This window comes from Gossypium hirsutum, chromosome A09 (genome assembly GCF_007990345.1).
Source record: "Gossypium hirsutum isolate 1008001.06 chromosome A09, Gossypium_hirsutum_v2.1, whole genome shotgun sequence".
NCBI classification, from domain to species: Eukaryota; Viridiplantae; Streptophyta; class Magnoliopsida; order Malvales; family Malvaceae; genus Gossypium; species Gossypium hirsutum.
This window is the reverse complement of record NC_053432.1, coordinates 15,030,211-15,052,261: the sequence shown is the minus strand read 5'-3', so window position 1 is coordinate 15,052,261 and position 22,051 is coordinate 15,030,211. Positions and strand designations below refer to the sequence as shown.

General features: G+C 32.5%; 2 protein-coding genes across 6 annotated transcripts; both read right to left on the bottom strand.

The window, feature by feature from the left end:
• Positions 1–1,439: 1,439 nt before the first annotated feature.
• LOC107888700 (cytosolic Fe-S cluster assembly factor NBP35) lies at positions 1,440–4,218 on the bottom strand. 2 transcript variants are annotated; one of them, XM_016812876.2, is made up of 3 exons: positions 3,893–4,218; positions 3,715–3,816; positions 1,440–2,708 (listed from the first exon to the last, which is right to left on the bottom strand). In XM_016812876.2, the coding sequence occupies exons 1-3, from the start codon at positions 3,927–3,929 to the stop codon at positions 1,783–1,785; spliced, it is 1,065 nt and encodes a 354-aa protein (XP_016668365.1). In that variant the 5' UTR covers positions 3,930–4,218; the 3' UTR covers positions 1,440–1,782. The 2 variants fall into 2 exon arrangements, with proteins under 2 accessions (XP_016668365.1, XP_016668366.1); XM_016812877.2 differs by having other exon boundaries at positions 1,440–2,690; positions 3,893–4,158.
• A 9,812-nt stretch (positions 4,219–14,030) lies between these two features.
• Positions 14,031–18,375, bottom strand: LOC107888699 (glucose-6-phosphate 1-dehydrogenase, cytoplasmic isoform). 4 transcript variants are annotated; one of them, XM_016812871.2, is made up of 16 exons: positions 18,089–18,375; positions 17,371–17,577; positions 17,206–17,291; positions 16,871–16,931; positions 16,594–16,780; positions 16,363–16,520; positions 16,212–16,280; positions 16,028–16,086; positions 15,892–15,928; positions 15,706–15,777; positions 15,355–15,502; positions 15,180–15,275; positions 14,988–15,058; positions 14,757–14,872; positions 14,546–14,591; positions 14,031–14,465 (listed from the first exon to the last, which is right to left on the bottom strand). In XM_016812871.2, the coding sequence occupies exons 2-16, from the start codon at positions 17,539–17,541 to the stop codon at positions 14,298–14,300; spliced, it is 1,545 nt and encodes a 514-aa protein (XP_016668360.1). In that variant the 5' UTR covers positions 17,542–17,577; positions 18,089–18,375; the 3' UTR covers positions 14,031–14,297. The 4 variants fall into 4 exon arrangements, with proteins under 4 accessions (XP_016668360.1, XP_016668361.1, XP_016668363.1 ...); XM_016812872.2 differs by having other exon boundaries at positions 17,371–17,598; positions 18,089–18,303; XM_016812874.2 differs by having other exon boundaries at positions 14,211–14,465; positions 14,684–14,872.
• Between the last annotated feature and the right edge of the window lie 3,676 nt (positions 18,376–22,051).

Here is a 22,051-nt window from a genome sequence, read left to right as displayed (position 1 = left end):
AAAATTACAAATTTACAAACGAATATATTACACCCAAGGCACCAGATCCAACAACCCTAACAATGACCCCAATTGTTACATATCACTCTTTTGAAAGTAACCTCACATACAAGCAAAGAGATCATTTTCCGAAAGTCATTTTTAGTGAAACAAATGGAACCTAATTTGTTTTAATCTGTATAAGAGTTTAATTGTACAATCTTCCTAGGAAACATTGCATCCTTATGGGATACTAAATCCTTCAAAAATTTTAATATAATTTCTCTATCTAAAGAGCCATATAAGTAGATTGTAACAACATTTATTAAATACATATAAACTACAAAATTAATAAGATATTTAAAAGTGATTGCATCCCCACAAAAGAATATTATATCTTTCATAGTGAATGTCATGATTTTTGCAAAAACCCTTATATTAAAAATTAGGTTTTATACCTTAAAACTTCAATTTTTTTCATTTCATTTTCACAAAACTATCAATTCGGCCTACTGATTTTACACCTTTTATCCAATATTTTCACAATTTGTAAGTGGATTTAATTCTATGAATTGAGCTTTTTATTTTGACCAATCATTCAAATGTCTATATTAGAGGATAGATTTAGGTAATATTATATATATAAATGTTGTCGGCAATTTTTTCATTTTGATTATATATTTTATCGTATTGATATAATGTATCAAAATCTTTAATTATTTTCGTTTTCATTTTCAAATACTTAAATCTCTTTTTGAGTTCCCTAATTAGTTATATCTTGAATTTCTTCAACAACATTCGCTTCTGTGATTATAATTTTTTTTTCTTTCATTTTCTTTTCTTTTATTAAAATTTTCATGTTTGAAATCTAATCAATTGATTAACCATGCTTGAGGTATGCGTTACTTTCATTTGCTTTAATATGTGATGCATCTGTGTTTGTCTCTCTTAACCCTGTCAAGTCAAGGCATGGAGATCATCTTTTGTGTACAACCACAGTGCCAATGGTTTTGCACTCAACTTCAGTTTGAAGGCACAATTCATTCCCTGCCAACAAACACAAGGATTTGTACGACAGCTTCTGATGAACAATTTTGCAATTTCATTATATGAAATGCTCAAGTTAAGTACCTTAAATACCCTTATCGAGACGGAGAGCATGATTTCCTAAAAGGATGTCCTCATCCTCTAACTAAACACTTGTTTAGTTCATCACCTAGACAAAGACAACTGCTTCGTTAGTTGTACCTACAGTACCCTTGATCAAGTTCCAAGAATAAAATCAAAAATGAGAGGAAGAAGAAACCTTAGTGACAGTAATGACCGGAATGTCACCACCATGATCTAATGCCTGATCTGGTTTAGCTGTTGACCGGTAACCTGCTATAAACCAAATGGTGAAGCTTTTCACATCAAAGTAAGAGCATTAAATCATTTTACACAAGAATCCACAAAGCACCTGCAAAGGGTATTGACACCGACCCAACTCTCTATAAACTTAAAAGTGCAGCTGTGTATGAATGCATCCTGGTGAGCACCAGGAGATCTGTTCTAAGGGCTGAGTGATCCCATTAAGCGAACATTACAAAAACAAAGTTCAGAATTACCAAAGAAAATTACAGTACTAATTTGTAAAGTTTCGGTGTCCAGACTGTAGGGTACTGAACTTCTATAACTCAAGTATTATAACTCACAGAAAATTCCAGAAAATAAGGAATAATTATATGAATATTACATGACATGCAAACAAACTTCTATTACACAAAGATCTCCAAGTACAGCTGAACATTAGTTCACCCTGGGCTACTGTTCCACAGACATTTCTTTACACCAATACTTCGCCATCAGCTTCTCAACAATACTCTTCAATGCAGGAGCGCTAATACTGCACTTCTGTTCAGAAAAACAAGATTTGCCTTCTTCAGCTGCCTTGCAAAGCTGTGGATCCAATGGAACCTTTCCGAGAAATGGTACTCCCATTTCTGTACACATTTTTGCTGCACCACCACCACTGCTATCAAAGATTTCACTGGCAGCAATGAGATCTAGCATTTCAGGTGCTTTCTCCTTCATATACTCAATAACCTTCTCTGTGAGATCAGTATGTTCACCATTCTCTGTCATCCTCAAAAACCTGAAATCTTTCAATGGCTGACACAAGCCACTCATGTTCTCAACAACTCCAAGAACTGGTACTCCAACTTTTTTGCAGAAACTAACTTCTTTACGCACATCAATCAAAGAGACTTGCTGCGGCGTAGTGACGATGATAGCTCCATCTATCCCAGTAGCCTGTAGGAACTGAACGATTGAGATGTGCTCATCAGAGGTCCCAGGAGGGGCATCAACAACCAGAAAATCAAGCTCTCCCCAGTATACATCTTTAAGGAATTGTTTGATGAGCCCATTTTTACGCGGTCCTCTCCAAATGACAGCTTCATCAGGGTTGGGGAGCATGAACCCAATTGACATTACCCCAAGGTTGGACTCAACATAAACAGGAGACCAGCCAAGGTTACTTTGGTGAATGTCTTGACCTTCTAGGCCAAGCATTTTCGGAATGCTTGGACCACAAATATCAATGTCCAGTAGACCCACCTGGAAATCCTTAGCTGCTAGTGCAAATGAGAGTTGGGCAGAGAAAGTGCTTTTGCCAACCCCTCCCTTCCCCGATAAAACCAGTATCTTATGCTTAACAGTAGCCATTCTCTCTGCAATTGCAACCAAGTCTTCAAAATGCAAAACATTATAAATATTAGTACGTCCAATAACAGATTCATACTCTGGATAACACGGTCAAGCTAGGAAAGAAGCAAAGAACTTTATGTTTCATAAATTATATAGCCATATAAAGATAGTTGATAATCCTTCCATACAAAACCCACAATATGCCAAATATAAAATAGAACAGATGAAAAAGGAAACTAAAATGGAGAGAGCAAGTTACATAGCCCAAAAGAATTCATCACTTCTCATTTATGGCATATATGTTCACTGCAAACAGTTCTCCTCATTAATATATGAGGTCAAATTTATTAAGCTTTAGACAGTTAAAGCAATTATAAGAGAGCATATTTTTACAGACCATTATCAAAGTTTAAATCAAGAAGTGTAAAAATAATTAAATGAAATTACAAGGACAACCAAAACATGGAACAGTTAAAGGGTGATAAACCGTGTCAAAAGTCAAAGCCCTCGTATAGATAAGACCCAATGCACTAGTATATGCAACACAACTTAATACTAAAAAACTATTGAACTACCACCATAGCATATGAATGTCGAAGAGTCAATTTCCGAAATCATCTAATACTAATTCCAATCTCCTACAAGATCCGAAATTCCAATTAAAGTGCTAAGCTATTCAACCCCACTTCATGAGTAAGCTTCCTTAACATATACAATACTAGAACTTTTGAAGCAATAACTTATCATTGAAAACATAAGAGCTCCATCACTACTAATGGCTATTAACAAATTCTAGCTCCAATCGATTATGAGAGAACCATACTGGTGACATCTACAACAGCTGCTATTTTCTCTAGTAAAGCTTCATATGCTTCGAACAAAAAGAAAGAAATAATAAGGCTTCATATGCTAAAGAAACCATAAATTCTAATTTAGCTACCAAAAACAGGTCACCAGATCACCATGAAAGTAATAATACTTAATGAAAAACAAAATAAAACCCAAACTTAGAAAATATAATGAAAATATTGGAAAGAAAGGGCAAACCCGGGTCAGGGCCCTTAGGGGCGGTGGCACAAACTTCTTGATTAGGGCAACCTTGGCATGCATCGGATTTACCAGCTGACTCCGATTGAGGACCCGGACAATCTGAAGAGGAATGAAGAAAATTAATAAACTATAAAAAAAAAAAAAGTAATCCACAAAACTGACTGAGAAAACATACGTTCATTGGCGTTTTCTGGGATTTCTCCGTTCTCCATGGGCAGATATTTCTGATGAAAGCAAAATAAAATTTGTGAAAAGAAAAGGGAGAGCTTCAAGTGCTAACAACGGCGGCAACAAAAAATGAGGAAAATACTGTTCTTAAAAAAACCCAAATTAATTTCAAAGCGAATTCTCCTCTTAATTGGTGTATAATTATCCAAATTTGACTTATTTGATTAATTGAACATTAAAATTCTCTTTAGGTAATCAGAGTTTGGGAAAGAATGAATGAAGGCCCAATCGAATTAACAAATTTAAGAACCGAAAAGAAAATAAAAGAGGCCCACTCTATATATGCCCATCAATAAATAAAATAAAATTATAATATGTTTGGTTCACTAAACTGAAACAAAATACGAATGGGATGGGTTATTCCGTAAGTAATATACTAATGGCAAAAAAAATAATATTAGTATTGCATTGTTGGGTTAAATAAAATGTAAGTAATAATTATAAATTGAGATTACTATCCCTATTTCCATAATACATTTATAGTATTATATCGTAATTAAATAAATTTGAATTGTATTCAATAATAAATGTATATTAATAAAAATATTGTATGAAAAATTAAGATCTACAAATATTATATATTATCATCACCTAAATCTGTCCAAGTATCGTGTAGCTCATTCGGCTCGACTTGGGCCGATTTTGGACAAAAAAAATTGTATCTCAAGCTGAGTTGAAGTTCAATTTAAATAATAAAAATATCAATTAAATTTTTTTTAAATATTTTATTATTATTGGAACAATAAAATAGGTTTTTCTGGGCAGGGTGTCTCAATTCAAAAGCGGGCTTGGACGTGAAATTTTTTTTGGAATTAAGCCTCAACCTGACCTATGGGTAGTTTTATTCTTGCCTATGGAAATAGAGCACATTTCATAGTCAATCGATTATCTCTTCAAAGAACACCTACAACAAATTAATTAGTCATTGCTACTGAGAATGGATATCTTGATTTCAACCTAATAATATAATTATACTTGAAATTAAATATACTATATATAATTCATATTTTATGCTTAAAAATATAAAGTTGCTAAAATGTTTCTCTTATCTAATTTCTCTCCCCTCCCCAAATTTTAGCATTGTAGTTCATCAAAATGCAAATAAGTGGAGAAATCACCTCAATAACCAAATTCCAGCCACCACCACCACCACCACCATAGTGCTTTTTATAAATCCAAAAGAAGATGTAAAAATTTTATTTTTTTCCAAAACTTTTGGTTCAAATTTTCCTTATTTGATTTGATATGTCTCTGTGTTTAACCATGTTAAAAATGATTAACAATAACAAACAAAAGCTTTTCCCTTTTTTTTTATCTATTTCATTTTCATTCTTTTTAAAATTCGGTAGATGTTGGGTTATATGAAAATTAACAATAAAAAGATTGATAGTAGAGGATTGTAGGGGTTAAAATGTAATAAGTGGGGGAATTGAATAGCCTTCCCCCAATTAAACATGTTGATATAAAAAAGTTGAAATAGTTAAGCAAAGATGTTAAAAGCTATAGCTTTTGATGCTTAAATTTCATTCTATTTTTTTACATATAAGATATAAAAAAATAAAAGTACCTTTAAAATAATATAATTTAATTTGTAAAACAATGATATTTTAATCATTATCCAACTTAATGTTTGATTAACTTATAACACCATCTCAATTAATAACTTAATATATTAGATAATTAGAGGGAAATGATAAAAAAGAGGAGCAACAAAGTTTGGAAATTAATTTTCAATGGTATACATATCTTTTTTTTAAGTTATGTAATAAATATAAAATAGCATGATATTGACATTTTATCTAGTCTAGTATTAAAATTTAAATGTACTATTTTTTTACCCACAAAATCCAAATAAATGTTATGTCGTGCAAGAAAATTAGGTTTTCAAATATTATTTACAAAACAAGAAGAAGTTTTATCCACGAGCTCTTGTCTCGTCTTCCCCCGAGTCTTTGTCCAAAGTCTTTTTTTATTTTAGTTTCCTTTTCTTGGTTTGGACCATCTTTTTTCTCCTCCTTTGGATATCATCTGACTTGGTTATCCAAAACTTGCTACAGTTTCTTGCCTACATTGTGTTCAACAAATGCACTAGAGACCTTAAAGTTGATCCTTGAGTTTATTAGCGTCTCCATCTTTGAGCTTCTAAGCTATTGCTCTCCTTTGAAGCTGCAATCTTCAAGTTGTATGGGATTGGCAACCAATTTGATTATGATTACTTTTTTAAGGTTTCTATGGTTGAGACTTGCACTATGTGTGAAGTAGCTAGAGTTTTGAATTATAGGTGTGAAGTTATGCCTTGCATTTTCAAACTAAATAGTGTGTGATGTCACAATAAGGAAGTGTTATTTGTTTTGACGAATAGCCGACATCACGACAAGAAAAGAGTTTTCATCCTGACGATGTGACATCCCCTTCCTCCTGACGACGCGAATGCCACGTCACGATATGGCTACATGTTTTTCAAGTTTTCTCAATTTTATTCTCTCAGTTAAACTTTGTTTTAGTTTGCCACTTAAACTCTAATTAACCTAGGGTTATTTTAGTCATATGTTACGAATTTCAACCTATAAATAGGCCTTAGTTACTCTAAGTTTCATATGACAGAAATATTGAGATTGAGAGAATTTTGTTCTTTGTTTTAAAGGGTTTTTTTCGAGGTTTCAAGTTTTCCTTTGAGTCTCTCTATCTTTTGTACTCTCCTTTTATTATAGTAAAATCTCTTTTTTCCCATGATTTTTTATCCTCTTATGAGGAGTTTTTCCACGTAAAATTTGAGTATTTGATCTTGTCGATTTTACTTTATTTACTTGTTCGTTGCATACACGGGTTATTTCCTTACAAATTGGTATCAAAGCTTGTTCGATTTTCGCATTCAACCCATTCAGATATTGCAGCATCAAGATTTGATATTGATAATTTCGGCGACATCACAAATTTCAATCTGTGGCAAATTCGTATGTCAGCCATATTGATTCAGAGTGATCTTGAGAGGATCCTTACAGAGAAGAAGCACACAAACATGGAATAGTCAAAATGGGATAGGTTAGATAAAAAAGCTCTATCCATAATTTAATTATGTTTAACAAATAATGTATTACAATAGGTTTTGAAGAAAAAACAACTTTTACATTATGGAAGAAACTGGAAGCCTTATACATGACGAAATCCTTGGCCAACAGGTCAGTGTTAAAACAACATATCTACATGTTCTGAATGGCTGAAGATGAGTCTATTAGAGCTTATATTAGTGAGTTTGTTACCTTCTAAATGACCTAAAGAATCTCGAAGAAGAAATTAGAGATGAGGATCAAACTATGTTATTGTTATGTTCTTTGCCTCTTTTTATAAAACTTTCAGAAAAACTCTTAGTTATGGGGAGGACGTAAATGGGAACTACTAAGTAAGGATAAACTTGATAAACGAGTTAGGCCCAAACAAAAGGTCAAACGGGCAAACCTCAGTTCTAGCCGCAAGGGGCAGACAACAATCTAGAAAGCCAGATCGAAACAAGTCTAGCATGGGATCTAAATCTAGAAACCGAGACAAAGAATGTGACTACTACAAGAATAAGGGGCACATCAAGTCGGAATGTTACAAACTTTAAAAAAAATTAAAAGGGATGTCGAAAATGACGATAAAGATAAGTAGAAAGCCGAAGTTACTAATGCTAGTATAGCTGAAGATAGAGGTGATGATTTTTTGTAAGTGTCGATGAGTGAAAGCTCCAAGCTTACTTCCGAATAGATCCTATATTTAGGGTACTCCTATTACATATGTCCCAACAGGGACTTGTTTTCCACTACAGTTCTGTTGAAGGTAGAGTTGTGTTAATAGGGAATAATTATCCATGTAAGATAACCGAAATAGGAGCCGTACAAATCAAGATGCACGACGGAATTATTCGAACATTGCCAGATGTCATGTATGTAACCGACTTAAAGAAAAATATCATATTGTTGGGAATTTTGGATTTTAACGGTTACAGAATAGTCATTGAGTCAAATGGCTTAAAAGTTTCTTGTGGAGCTCCCGTTGTAATGAGAGGACATAAAAATGGCAGCCTATTCATTTTGCAAGGGTCAAAAGTTACTAGTGCAGTTGCAATTACTGAAGATGAGCCAAAATTGTCTCCATGCCACGATGAGAACCAACCTAAAGTCACAACGATGCAACGTGATTCTTTCTCTACAGATTTCAATTCAACTAAACTCTAGAACATGCAACTCGATCATATGAGCGAGAAATATATGACAACAATGTGCAAACAAGGTCTTTTAGAAGACACTGGATTTGGTAAGTTAGGTTTTGCGAACATTACACTTGTGGGAAGCAAACGCGAGTAAGTTTCGATTCAGCACTACACAAAACAAAAGGTACTCTTGACTATGTCCATTTTGATTTATGGGGTCAGACTCTTTACATCTTAAAAGGAGGTAATAAATATTTTTTAACTTTTATTAATGACCATTCCAAAAAAGTTTGGGTTTATTTTCTTTAAAAAAAAAGTCTTCGAAATCTTCAAACAGTGGAAAACACTATTAGACAAATAGACCGGGAAGTCTATGAAGCGGTTGAGAACAGACAATGGACTTGAGTTTTGTTCATCCGAGTTTAATGACCACTGCAAACTAGAAGGGATAGAGAGACATCGCATCGTTGTAGGTACTCCATAATAGAATGGAGTTGCAAAAAAAATGAACAAAACCTTGTTGGAAAAGGCCCGATGCATGCTTTCAAATGCAAGACTAGGAAAGAAGTTTTGGGCTGAAGCTGTAAATTTGGAAAACTATTTGGTAAATCGACCTCCACATCAAGCATTGAATGGTAAAGTTCCAGAAGAGATATGGTTAGGTAATCCTCCCAATTATTCTAATCTTAAAATTTTCAGTTGTCCTACTTATGCTAAAGTTATCTAGAGAAAGCTAAATTCAAGGGTCATAAAGTGCATTTATTTGGGTTACTCTATTGGTACAAAAGGTTTCAAACTATGGTGTCCAGAAACAAACAAAACTATTGTTAGTAGAGATGTTACGTTCGATGAATCTGCCATGTTTCGATCAAAAAAGAGGCCACTTATTTTTAAAGATACAACAAATCAGAGTGTCTCAAGCAAGGTGGAGTCAAATACCAAAATAGGGGGTGACGTCATAACGACACGAAAAGCCTCGTTGCAATGTTACGATAAACAAGATTGTCGTCTCGACGAGAAAGCAAGCAACGCCGCGACAACACGATGAAATCTAGATTCTTGCGAAATTGAAACTATTTTGGATCCATTTGGAACTTCATATGACCCTTAAGTACCCTTACCATTTCATTTAACTAATTATAAGTTGGCTCATGACAGGAAAAGGTGAGAAATTCGACCACCGCAGAAGTACTGTGAAGGAAACCTAGTGGCATATACTCTAAGTGTTGTAGAGAGCATTGATTCGACCGATCCTTCATGCTATTTCCAGGCAGTTGAAGCCTTCGATTCTAGAAAATAGCTTGTTGCTATGGAAAAAGAGATGAAATCACTTCAAAAGAATGAGACTTGGCGGCTAGTAAAACCACCCATCGGTAAGAAAATAGTTGGCTGCAAATAAGTGTTTAAGAAGAAGGAAGGTTCGAGTCCAAACAAAAATAGGTACAAAGCAAGATTGGTTGCAAAGGGCCTAATTCAAGTGGAGAGAGTTGATTTTTATGATGTTTTCTCTCCCGTTGTGGAACATACATCCATTCGGACACTTTTGGCTCTTGTTGCATCAAACAATCTTGAATTAGAGTAGTTAAATGTGAAGATTGATTTCCTTCATGATGACCTTGAGGAAGACATTTACATGTAGTAATCGAAAGGCTTCAGAACTGAAGGAAATAAATATCATGTTTGCCTTCTTAAAAATCATGTATGGTTTGAAATAGTCTCCTCAGCAATGGTACAAAAAGTTTGATTCTTTCATGTTAAGTATTGGTTTTTCACGAAGTAAGTATGACAATTGTGTATATTTACAATGTCTTGATGATGGTTCATTCATATATTTGCTACTTTATATTGATGATGTTGCGAAATGTGTCCATATTGTAGTAAACATGTAACTATTTTTTATATATTTGAACAATGAATAAATAAAGTTGATTTCACATGTCATTATTATCTCTTTTGTGTTTTTGTCTTTTATGTTTTGCATGCATAATGAAATTGTGACAAGTAAATTGTAATACCCCATACCCGTACCTGAGACCGGGATAGGATACGAGGCATTACCGAAATTTTCAGAATAATTTCAATTAATTTATATTATTTAGTATTCATTTTCATGTTTCATGTAACATCCTTTTCATATATTCAATTCAAAATATCATATAAAATACGATACAATACTTAAATTTTCATATTTACATGCTCATTCAGGGTATCTGAACCTACCTGACTAAATTGCAGAAATACCAAGATTTAGGGGCATATTGGTAATTTACCATTTTCCCAAATTTCACCCAACCTTAAATTGATAATTTCATTCAATTTATTAATTTAGATAATAAAACAATTTATTCCCTTCAATTTAGTCATTTTTGACATTTTTACAAAATTGCCCCCTAAAGTTTTACTTTTATTCAATTTAGTCCATGAGCTTAAAACATGCAAATTAGCCATGCTAACTGAATATTCATATATATTTTTCCTCCTCCTCCTCTCCATTCCACATCCTTAATGTATATAACATTCTTGTAAGTACGATTTCACAATTTACTTATTAATGCTCACATCAATCTGTTCACACGAGTCATAGTCACTCAATTATTTATAATTTGAGCTACAGAGCTCAAAATTAAGATCCGTAAATTTTCTCTAAAACTAGACTTACATATCATTCCACCATAAAATTTTAAGAATTTTTGGTTTAGCCAATTAGTACAGTTTATTCATTTAAGTTTCCCCTGTTTCACTATCCAACAGTTCCGACCTCTCTTCACTAAAAATTAATTATATCATAGTAAAAAACTCGGATAATGTTCCCATTGATTTATATTGAAAATAGACTCATTAAGGATTCTAAGCATATAAATTTGAGGCTCTAATTAATTTTATCCAATTTTTGGTGATTTTCCAAAATCAAAACAGGGGAACCCGAATTCATTCTAATATTGTCTCACAAAATTCATTATATCTCATAATTTACAAATCCATTGCTTACACCGTTTCTTCTATGAAAAACTAGACTCAATAAGCTTTAATTTCATATTTTATTCATCTTCTAATTCGATTTATACAATTTATGGTGATTTTTCAAAGCTAGTCTACTTCTGCAGTCCAATATTGTTTTAGTTCAAGATGTTTATTACCATTTTTCCTCTAAATTTCAAAGGTCATACAATTCAGTCCTTGCTCAATTAGCCCATCTATTAAGCTAATTTTTCTCAATTAACATTTTATTCCATCATTCTAAACTATTACACAATCTTTAAAAATCAGAATTTTAACACTAAACCTTAACTCACAACTTTTTCACAATTAGGTCCTAAAATCAATTTCTATTGAAATTACTTGATAAAATCATCAAACAACAAAATCAAAGCTTCAAATTCATTTTATTTCATCATAAACAGCTAACACTTATCAATGATAGCTTTTAATTTTGTTCATAAAATCAAAAACTAATGAATTAAACACTTGGACCTAATTGTAAAAGTCACAAAAACATAAAAATCTCAAAGAAAAGGGTAAGAATTGAACTCACATATGTCAAAGTATGAAAAACCAGCCGCTTTCAGACCTCCCATGGCGTTTTTGCTGAAGAAAAATGATGATATCTCTAGATTTTTCAAATTTGTCTTGTTTTATATGTTTAATTTGTAAAATTTCCCATTTTGCCCTTGTTTCTCCTTGTCTTTTTTGCTGATTTTCTTGCCCAACCGTCCAGCCCATACAATATGGGTCCAATTGCCTTTTAAATCCCTCCTTTTTAATCACTTAAACTATTTAATCACAATTTAATAAATTTCACACTATTTTCAATTTAGTCCTTTTTAATTAATTGACTAACCAAACGTTAAAATTTTCTAACGAAACTTTAATACTAACTTAATAACACTCCATAAATATTTATAAAAATATTTATAGCTCGGTTTATAAATCTGAGGTCTCGATACCTCGTTTTCAACCAAATTTACCTGATTAATTCTTTTAAAATCGCAAAATTCACTAATTAAAAATAATTCTTTTAAGTTCGCGCTTGGCCTATAATTATTATTTGTTAAAATTTCTAAACTTACTAGTCGGATTTAGTGATCTCGAATCACTGTTTCCGACACCACTGAAAAATTTGGCTTTACATAAATGTTAGCTTATTGATTGTCTAAGTTCAAACTGATTATAAGTGGCACTGTAAGAATGTTTACATTGCGAGAAAGACAACTTACTTCAGTAGATAATCTAAACGAGTCCGTAATCTCATAAAAGAATCAAAGTGAGCATTTGATTCAAATACTTAAGAAAGATTATTATGTCATCTACAATTCTAATTGAGGAAATAGTTAGTTTTGGCTATAGGAGCAGTTGACTCCACAAGTAGAGACATAGATGTACTCATTGGAAGAATGATACATTGGATTGGACTCAAATTGAATTAATTTTGAATCTGTTTGTGAATTAATTCACTTATGACGTTCATGATATGATTTACCTAAATATGAGTTAGTGACTGACCATGTGTATGTAACTCATATGCTTTGATATAAGTGGAGACTTATGCTCTAAAGATGATCGAGCCCATATTCGGTATGTTTGGCAAATGAGTTATGTATGACATAATTTTAGTAGCAACAATAAAATTCATAACTCGATTAAAGAGTTAACAATATTCTCTCAGCAGCCTACTTTGACGTGTCTTTTGTTTTCATTTACGCTAATTAATAAACTTGAATACTTGATCACCTGTTGAATTTAGTTTTATTAAAAATGTCCCTCGGAATAAAAATTTGAGTTGAATCAATAAGCCTAACATTTTCAACCTTATCTATAATTATAATAAAAAAAATCAAACATTTTTTTAGTTTTTTTCATACAAATCCACAATCATTTATTTATTTATCTCTATTATTTTACATGATATAACAAAATTGAGTTCAATCTACAAATCTAACATTTTCAACCTTATCTATTTATAAAAAAGATGTCAAACATTTTTTAGTTTTTCATGCAAATCCACAATCACTATTTATTTATTTCCTAATCCAAGTGTAAAAGAAAAATTAAAAGAGAATTAGATACGATAAGAATACAAATGTCTGGCGGTAAAAAATAAAAAGAATAACAACCATCGACTAATTTTATATATTTTTAATTTTTTTACATTTTTTAAATAATATTTATATGATCACTACCTTCTGATTAAAAATTTATTTGACCTTTTTTTAATTATTTTATAAAAAAAAGAAGCATTTAACCCTAATGAGTTTCTCAATTTCAATTAGTGAGTTGTGCTTTGGACAAGTAATCTTAGACATAAATTAGGCGTGAAGGGTATTGAGAAAAAGAAAAAAAAATGTATATTAATGTTATGCTTTATATAATAATTGCATAATATCTTTTATATTTTTATAAATTTGAAAATTTATTAGTCCTTTCAATTACGTTTTAACATTTTGGTATATTTGTATATTTGTGTTATATTTATATTATTTTTATACCGTATTTTAATTAAGTTTCGCATTTTGTGTTGCATAGTTACATACCGTAATTATATTTAAAAATTATATATTATGTAAATTTTAACATACTAATAATAGTTACATAGTGTTAATTTTTTATATAATTTTTCTATCATGCTTTAATTATTATTTTTATATTATGATGATGTTTCATATTCCATATTAAGAGATATCATCAATAAATTTAAAAAATATTAAAAATAAAAATGATTGTTACTAAGTATTAGTTTGATAAAATATCCTCGGGGAAGTGTGGGCATTTGCCTAGTGAATGCGAAACATGTCAACTCAAAAGCTCCAACTCGTGTAAACAAGCTTAACTCGAAATCTTGGATAATAGTACTTGATTAAGTTTAATAATAATACTCGATCAAGTTTGAACCCAACTGAACTAAAAAATAAACAGGTTTGGAAGAGCTTTTTATTCCGGGGTCTAGTTAACCCGATCGGAACCATTCCGAATACAATATTGGATCATACTCTACACACGGTACATCAAATATGTAGGGTAACAAGCTCTTAGGCTTACAGTATTTTCGAAACTCGCTACAACCGGCAGGCCTGGTTATTCGATGTGTTACAAAGAGGCCTTTAACCAAACCTCAACTTATATGTAGATGGTGATGGTGATGGAAAACCACTAGCTAGACAGCAAGTTTCTACAAGGTGGGAGGAATCCAAATATATCCATGTGTTTGAACGTAACCGGCTTTCTCCAAAAGCTCATCCGCTTCTGCTGGTCCACGGCTGCCTGCTTGGTATGGAATCGGTTTCATTTCACCGTTGTCAATTCTATGTAGAAGAGGCGTGAAAATCTCCCATGCTGCCTGATGAACAAAGCAATATGAATGTTACAGATTGAATCCCTTATAAATTATCTTCTTCCAGAGTATATACAAATTCTTACCTTCAACTCGTCTCTACGAACAAAATGCTGTTGATCACCTCTTATCCTACATAACCAAAAAAAGTTCTGCTGTTCATTACACAGGAAACATAAAACCAGAAAACGAAACTAGTTATCATAGTTTGTGATCCACATTACCAAACCTACCAGCTGTAAGGGTAAGCATTGCAAACAATAATATTTCAAGGATAAAAATGGGCAAGGATCATAAGTGTCGAGAATGAGACGTTCATAAGCCTCTGGGATCGTAACACCTTGATAGCGTTGCCTGTATGACAAGTCTAGTTCACTTTGAACTGTTGACATCTCCAGTCCAGGCTGCTTCACCTGCATCGGTGATGAAGTACTAGTCAATATGCAAGTTTAGCAGAGGAACATATATGCAGTGTTTTTAAAGTTTATAATAGCTTTCAGATCGACACAATAAGATTATAAAACTCACCATTAGCTTCATGTACATGGCTTCAGAAGGTTGCAGGCGGATGACGAACTCATTTCTCCCTTGCTTTTTACCTGAATAAAGATTCATCACATCTCTTCATGATTTTATCGAAGAGACTACATAAGCAGTTCGGTGGGAATAAGCAATAATATAAGCAAAGTTACAAAGAATCTTAAAGATTTATTGTTATACATTTGAATATATCACCAGGAACATCCTTAAATTGAACACGAATCTCCGCCTTTCTCGAATTCAATGCTTTCCCTGCCTTTAGTATAAAGGGAACACCTGGAAACAAACCAATAATTCAAATTAGCTAATCTGATGAGAAATTTAAATTAAATTTAAGCTTGTATAGAATTATTACCTTCCCATCTTTCGTTGTGTATACGGAGAATAACAGTTGCAAACGTTGGGGTGTTTGAGTGATCAGGAACTGTCGGATCATCTCTGTAACCTTCATATTGTCCGAGTACAACCTCTTCGTCTTTAATTGGAAGTACCGATTGAAGAACCTGGATTTCATATGGTAATCAGCATATGGTAAAGAAAGCGCAAACTTAGAGCGCCTAAAATATAAGGAAAAATAGAAATTAGGTGCGTTACATCAAGCATATACTACTTCAAAATGGATAGGAACATAATTGGCTTGTTTTGCAGGCATAGTTATGAAACAACTACAGTCACTTCCTAAAGTATGGAGTTATAAGATGCACACCTTCACTTTTTCATCACGAATGCGCTCAGGTTTGAGAGATACAGGCTTCTCCATAGCAACAAGACAAAGGACCTGCAGTTGGTATGAACTCGATAAATAAGTAGGCTAATGGTACATAGCATGTTTTTCCTCCAGCTTGTTTTTGTTTCGGTAAAGATCTAAGGCACTTCAGTTTATAACAATTACCTGCAACAGGTGATTTTGGATAATATCGCGGATAATGCTGCACAAAGAGCACAAAAGGAAAATGAACTAAGAAGCAAATACTTAACATAGAAATCACATACAAGATGCTAGGGAAAATAAATGATATCAAACACACCCGTATTCATCAAAATATCCACCTCGACCTTCAGTTCCAAAGTCCTCTCTGAACACAATCTACCCGAAGAAACGAAGAAAATAGAGATTAATATTCAAAAGAATAATCATAATTTATTAACAAAGCTCCGACAGTCCACCAATGGTGTGAACATCTGCAATATCCTAAACAAAAGGATACTCACCTGTACATTATCAATGTTGTCACGATTCCAAAGGGGTAAGAAGAAGCGATTTGCAAAACGAAGAACCAGCTGCAGGTGCCACAAAGCCAGATTTGAGCCGAGCTGATAAAGAAATCAAGAAATACAAAGCGACTGTTTACACATTCATTACCAGGTTCTGGACCAATTCCTTTCCCAAATAGTGATCAATACGGTAAATTTGTGGTTCATCAAACAACTCGCCAATCTGGGAACTTAGTTCCTCTGCAGAGCCTAAATCTCTTCCAAATGGTTTCTCAACAACAATCCGAGTCCATCCGCCAAGATTAGCTGGAAAACAAGACATACATAAGATATTGTCTTCTAATCATGGAGGAGAACTTTGAGGAACAAAAGCACCTACATTTTTTCATGCAGTATCTCCTGATCATCCTGCAAACAGATGGATATACTGATGGTGGAAGAGCGAGATAAAAGAGCCTCCGAGATGACCCTTCTAGGCTATTTTTCGAGGTTTCATGCTTTGAAATCTCCTTGTCTAACATTTGAAAGCCCTCTGCGGCATCATATGATCCGCTTACATATTTAATCTGCAAATCATAACAATCGCTAGTTAAAAGCTAAGAAGCAAAAACAATAGGAGTGAAGCATGTTGAACATATAACTAGGCTTGTACTGACCAGCTGTAAGAACTTTGATACATCTTTTGATGGTGAAGCACTCCTTTCACTCACAAGATATCTGCCATTTCAATTATTCATAAATTAACGCAATTTGGCTAAAGTGTGAGCAACTATTCATTAAGCATCCGACCTAAAACCAAGCAATAATAATGGAAGGAGTTGACTTTAATACTAAACAGATGTGGGATACCACTACTTAACACTCAACCTCACGTAGGGGCAGTCAACCACACATGGGGTTAGGTAGGAAGAATAACATAACAAACTCTGGAATCTGATACCATGTTAAGCATTGGACTAAAACCGATTAGTAATAGGTGGAGACGTCTCACCCACGAATGCGATTTCTCAATTCGTCATCTGAAATCTTAGTCCTTGCATAGCCGAAAATGTGCACCTCAATTGGTGGCAGAAATCCCTGCATACACACAATTACCATCTAAGGTTAGCCTTATCAGGGAAGCCAAAGTTGATCAATGAATCTAAAACACTTGAACCTGGCAATAAAGATGAAAGAGAGCAGGGAAAGTCTTCTTTTTGGCAAGATCACCAGAGGCACCAAGAACAATAATTGAAAGGCACCCAATTTCCGGCACAGTCTCATTGCCTACAAGCGTTTCACTCTTGAAACTATCTCGTTTTTGAAGGCACCATTCACCTGATCCCATCTTCTAAGCTTTGCCTTTCTTTGTTTCTTTTATGACCTGTACTCAAAGAAATGTAAGCTGTACGCAAAACAAAAAGACTTCATTTTTGCTCAACTTTTATCAACAACATGCAAAAGAAAGGTTAAAGAAAATTACAAACTTTTCAAAAGAAACAAATTCTAAATGAAATACTCAAAACTCGACTCAGAATCCAAATCAAAGGAGAAAACCAATGAAATTAAGCTCAATAAAATCACGTTTTGCCCATATATCTATTAAATGATTTGATTAATCTGCCAAAACTGAAACAGAGCGTGACATAAGAGTTCACTTTCACTCAACTAAATGACAATTGGCTTAATAAAGATATGAAATCAAAGGTTTGTGAAGAACATGCAAAAGAAACATACAAAAAAATATGCAAACTTTTCATTGCATGGATCCCATAAAGAAACAGACTTTACATTAAAAACTCAAAACCCAGATCAAATGAGAAAACCAATCATATCAATAAAACCATGTTTGGGAAGAAAGAATGAAGAACCTGAGATAAAGAAGTGAAACAAACCTTGAAAGCAGGATTCAAAGAACAATGAAACCTGAGAATTGTAAAGAAAGAAAGAGAGGCAGATATATAGAGCGAGAGTGGTTGGTATGAGTTTGGTGTTAAGGTTTGAAAAGTGGGCGTCAGAGCTTGAGGTTATATTGCAGTCTTTGTATCGCTCTTGTTGTTCTGTCACCAACTCCCCTTGTCTCAATGTGTGGGATCTTTTTCTTACCAGCCGCCGTAGTTAAACACCAACTTGTCTTTTCCTTTCCATATTTTCCACCTTCATTCTCCGTATTTATGTCCATGCCCCTCCAACTTTGTTCTCAATATATTTATAACCGTTAATTTAAAATATAGCTAAAATGGGCTCATAGTTTTTGCATACTTTAGTAATATCTTTTTCATTTTGGGCTGAAACAAAAAAAATCCCAAAGGAGTATATTGTAAATACGAAAAATATACGGTGACGACTGACGACGTTATAAAGAAATCCAATTTACTATTGGCGCTAACAAAATTGCGAATCAAATGAACCCCCAAAAAGAAAAGAAAAGAAAATTGAGAATAATAAAAAGGCGACGCCCCTTTCTAACCGTCGCTGTCCAATAAAATAAAGATCGGATCAGAATTTTTTTTCCACGTGATGAACGGCCTTGATTTGACGAATCCAGTTAAGATCGTGGGTGTTAAGAGGAGGTTGAATGTATCAATTTCAATAATTTCATTAAAGGAGAAAATAATGCATCACCCTACTTCATGTCTTTATAATGCGAAATTATCCATCCTGTAATTTTAAAGAAAAAAATAGCTACCACTAAGTGGTAGTTGAGTCCATTTTGTGTAACCATTATTATTGGGATGAACTTATTTTTTGAATGAATTCTGTACATATAGGAATCCAATGACTAAATCATGGACTTCCACTTCCTTGGTCAGAATTCAACAAAATGCGTCAACAAATAACCTCATCAATATAAGTATGTCCGTGGAATTTATGTATTAAAATTTTTAAATAAAATTAAATTGTAGAGTTAATATTTATTAATTAAAAATTTTCATGGTTCAATTTTAAACGAAATACTTCATTTGCAAAATCATTAAATTTTCAAAATATTAATTATATTAAATAGTAAATGAACATTTATTTAAACAATAAATACTAATTTTGTTGAAAATTAATCTTATTTAATTTTTTTAATAATATAAGGACTAAATTGGGTCAATTAATAATAGACAAAAGAAAGTGCAAATAATAGTCAGTTAGATAATGGATATCAAAATATATAAATTTTGTAAATATAAGAATTAAATTAGATAATAAAAAAAACTTAAGTATCATATTAGAAAAAATATCAAATTTAAATAAAAAATTATTTATTAATATAAAAAGAATTTAATATCTAAAATATCAATTTTAACATGAATTACTATACATAAAAAATAATTTTTAGAATATTGTTTGTTTGTATCAAAATTTGTAGTAATATTTCGTCAATACTATTATTAATTACTGACATTATATATGTTTATTTAACATAAAGTTTCTACAACAAAACAAATAATTTAACGAAAATTATTTCATAAATATAAATCACATTTATCGTGCCATGAGTTGCTGGTAATTTTCTTCGAAATATCTAGAACATGAAAAGAAGATATTAGATAATTATTGGTTAAATTAATAATATGATTAAAATAATAGTAAATTCAAAAGTAATGTTTTAATATATAAAAAAATAAGTTTAAAAAAAATTTTGAACCAACAAGAATACCTTTTATTTTTTAATATATTATTAAATTGACATTTAAAAATAATTATATTTTAATTTAAAAATATTACTTAAAAACGTTTAGTTAAAATAATTATAATTGAAGTAAAAGTTGACGTAAAAAGTTTTTACAATTACAAACATTTAAAAAAGTTTTTTAATTTTTTTAATTTTTTGCTATATATTTTGAGGGAGAATGCCTCTAATTTTGACCAAATTTTTATTTTGGCTTTTTTTTTCTCCCAGTTAAACTATGTTTTCAGGTTTCCACTTAATTCTGATTAACCTTGAGTTATTGTAGTTATATATGCTACGAATTTTCAGCCTACAAATAGGCCTTACTTACTCTAGGTTTTACACAAAAAAATATTTAGATTAAGAGAATTTTGTTCTTTATTTTGAAAAGATTTTTTTTTGTGGGGTTTCAGATTTTTCTTTTAATTCTCTCCATTTTTTGTACTCTTCTTTATTGTAGTGAATTCTCCTTTTACCCGTGGTATTTTATCCTTTTTTAAGGATTTTTTCCATGAAAAATTTGTGTGTTCGATCTTTTCAATTCTTATTTTCTTTGCTTTATTCGTTGTTTAATCGGGTTTATCCCTTATAGACTAGTATCAGAGCTAGTTCAATTTTCGCAACCAACTCGTTCAAATATGGCAACGTCAAGGTTCAATATTGAGAAGTTCGATAGAATTACAAATTACAGTTTATGGCAAGTTCGGATGACGACAATACTAGTTCAAAACAGTCTGAAAAAGGTCGTTACAGGGAAGAAGCCCGTAGATATGGATCAGTCAGAATAGGAAGAGCTCGATGAGAAGGCTCTATCCGCTATTCAATTATGCCTCACGAATAATGTGTTACAGGAGGTTCTGATGGAGAAAATTTTGTTTGTGTTATGGAAAAAACTAGAAGCCTTATATATGACGAAATATTTGGTCAACAGGTTAGTTTTAAAACAACGCCTTTACACGTTCAGAATGACAGAATGTGAGCCAATTAGAACTCATATAGTGAGTTTATTACACTACTTAATGACTTAAAGAATCTTGAAGCAAAGATTAGTGACGAGGATCAAGCTATGTTGTTGTTATACTATTTGTCCTCTTTTTATAAAAATTTCAGGAAAACTCTGATTTATGGAAGAGATAATCTCTCGTTTGAGGATGCGGAGGGGAATCTTTTGAGCAAGGATAAAATTTACAATGAGTTAGGCCCAAATAAAAAATCAGATAGGTAAGCCTCAATTCTAGATGCAAGAGGCAGACAACAAACCAGAAAGATAGATCGAAACAAGTTTAAAGCAAGATCCAAATCCAAAAATCGTGACAAATATTGTGGCTATTATAAAAAGGTGGGTCACGTTAAGGAAGAATGTTGGAAACTTCAAAATAAAATAAAATAAAAAAAGATGCTGAAAACAACGAGAAAGATAAGCAGAAAGCCGAAGTTGTTAATGCTAGTATAGTCGAGGAAAGATGTAATGGTTTCTTGTTGCTGTCAACAAGCAAATGCTCTCATCTTACTTTCGAATGGATCTTAGATTTAGGGTGCTCCTATCACATGTGTCCAAACAAGGACTGGTTCTCCACATATAGTTCAACTGAAGGTGGAGTTGTGCTGACGGGGAATAACTCTCCATGTGAAATATCTAGAATTAGAACAGTACAAATTAGAATGTACAACGAAATTATTCTGACACTGTAAGATGTCAGGTATGCTCCTAATTTAAAGAAAAATCTTATCTCATTAGGAATTTTGGATTTTAATAATTGCAGGATAGTCATTGAATCAAAAGATTTAGAAGTTTCTCGTGGGGCTCTTCTTGTGATGAGAGGATAGAAAAATGGTAGTCTATACGTTCTGCAAAAGTCAAAGATTACTGAAGCAGCTGCGATTATCGAAGAAAGCCAAAATTACCATCACGTCATGACAAGAATCAACCCGATGCCGCGACAACACAACGTGACTCTTTCTCCATTGATTCTGATTCAACCAAACTTTGGCACATGCAACTGGGTCATATGAGTGAGAAAGTATGACAGTCTTGTGCAATAGAGGGCTTCTCAAAGACGCTGGATTTGGTAAGTTAGGTTTTTGCAAGCATTACATTTTCGGGAAACAAACCGGAGTCATTTCGATTTAGCAGCGCACAAAATAAAAGGGACTCTAGATTACATTTATTCCAATTTATGGGGTCCATCTTCTAACA

Excerpts from the sequence above, each read along its gene's own strand:
- LOC107888700 (XM_016812876.2), bottom strand. The coding sequence starts at position 3,929 with ATGGAGAACGGAGAAATCCCAGAAAACGCCAATGAAC. Across the intron at positions 3,817-3,892 it reads CCCAGAAAACGCCAATGAAC|ATTGTCCGGGTCCTCAATCG; the intron begins GTATGTTTTCTC and ends ATTCCTCTTCAG. Across the intron at positions 2,709-3,714 it reads CCCTAAGGGCCCTGACCCGG|ACTTGGTTGCAATTGCAGAG; the intron begins GTTTGCCCTTTC and ends TGCATTTTGAAG.
- LOC107888699 (XM_016812871.2), bottom strand. The coding sequence starts at position 17,541 with ATGGGATCAGGTGAATGGTGCCTTCAAAAACGAGATAGTTTCAAGAGT. Across the intron at positions 16,281-16,362 it reads AGGAATTGGTCCAGAACCTG|CTGGTTCTTCGTTTTGCAAA; the intron begins GTAATGAATGTG and ends TGGCACCTGCAG. Across the intron at positions 16,087-16,211 it reads ACAACATTGATAATGTACAG|ATTGTGTTCAGAGAGGACTT; the intron begins GTGAGTATCCTT and ends TTCTTCGGGTAG.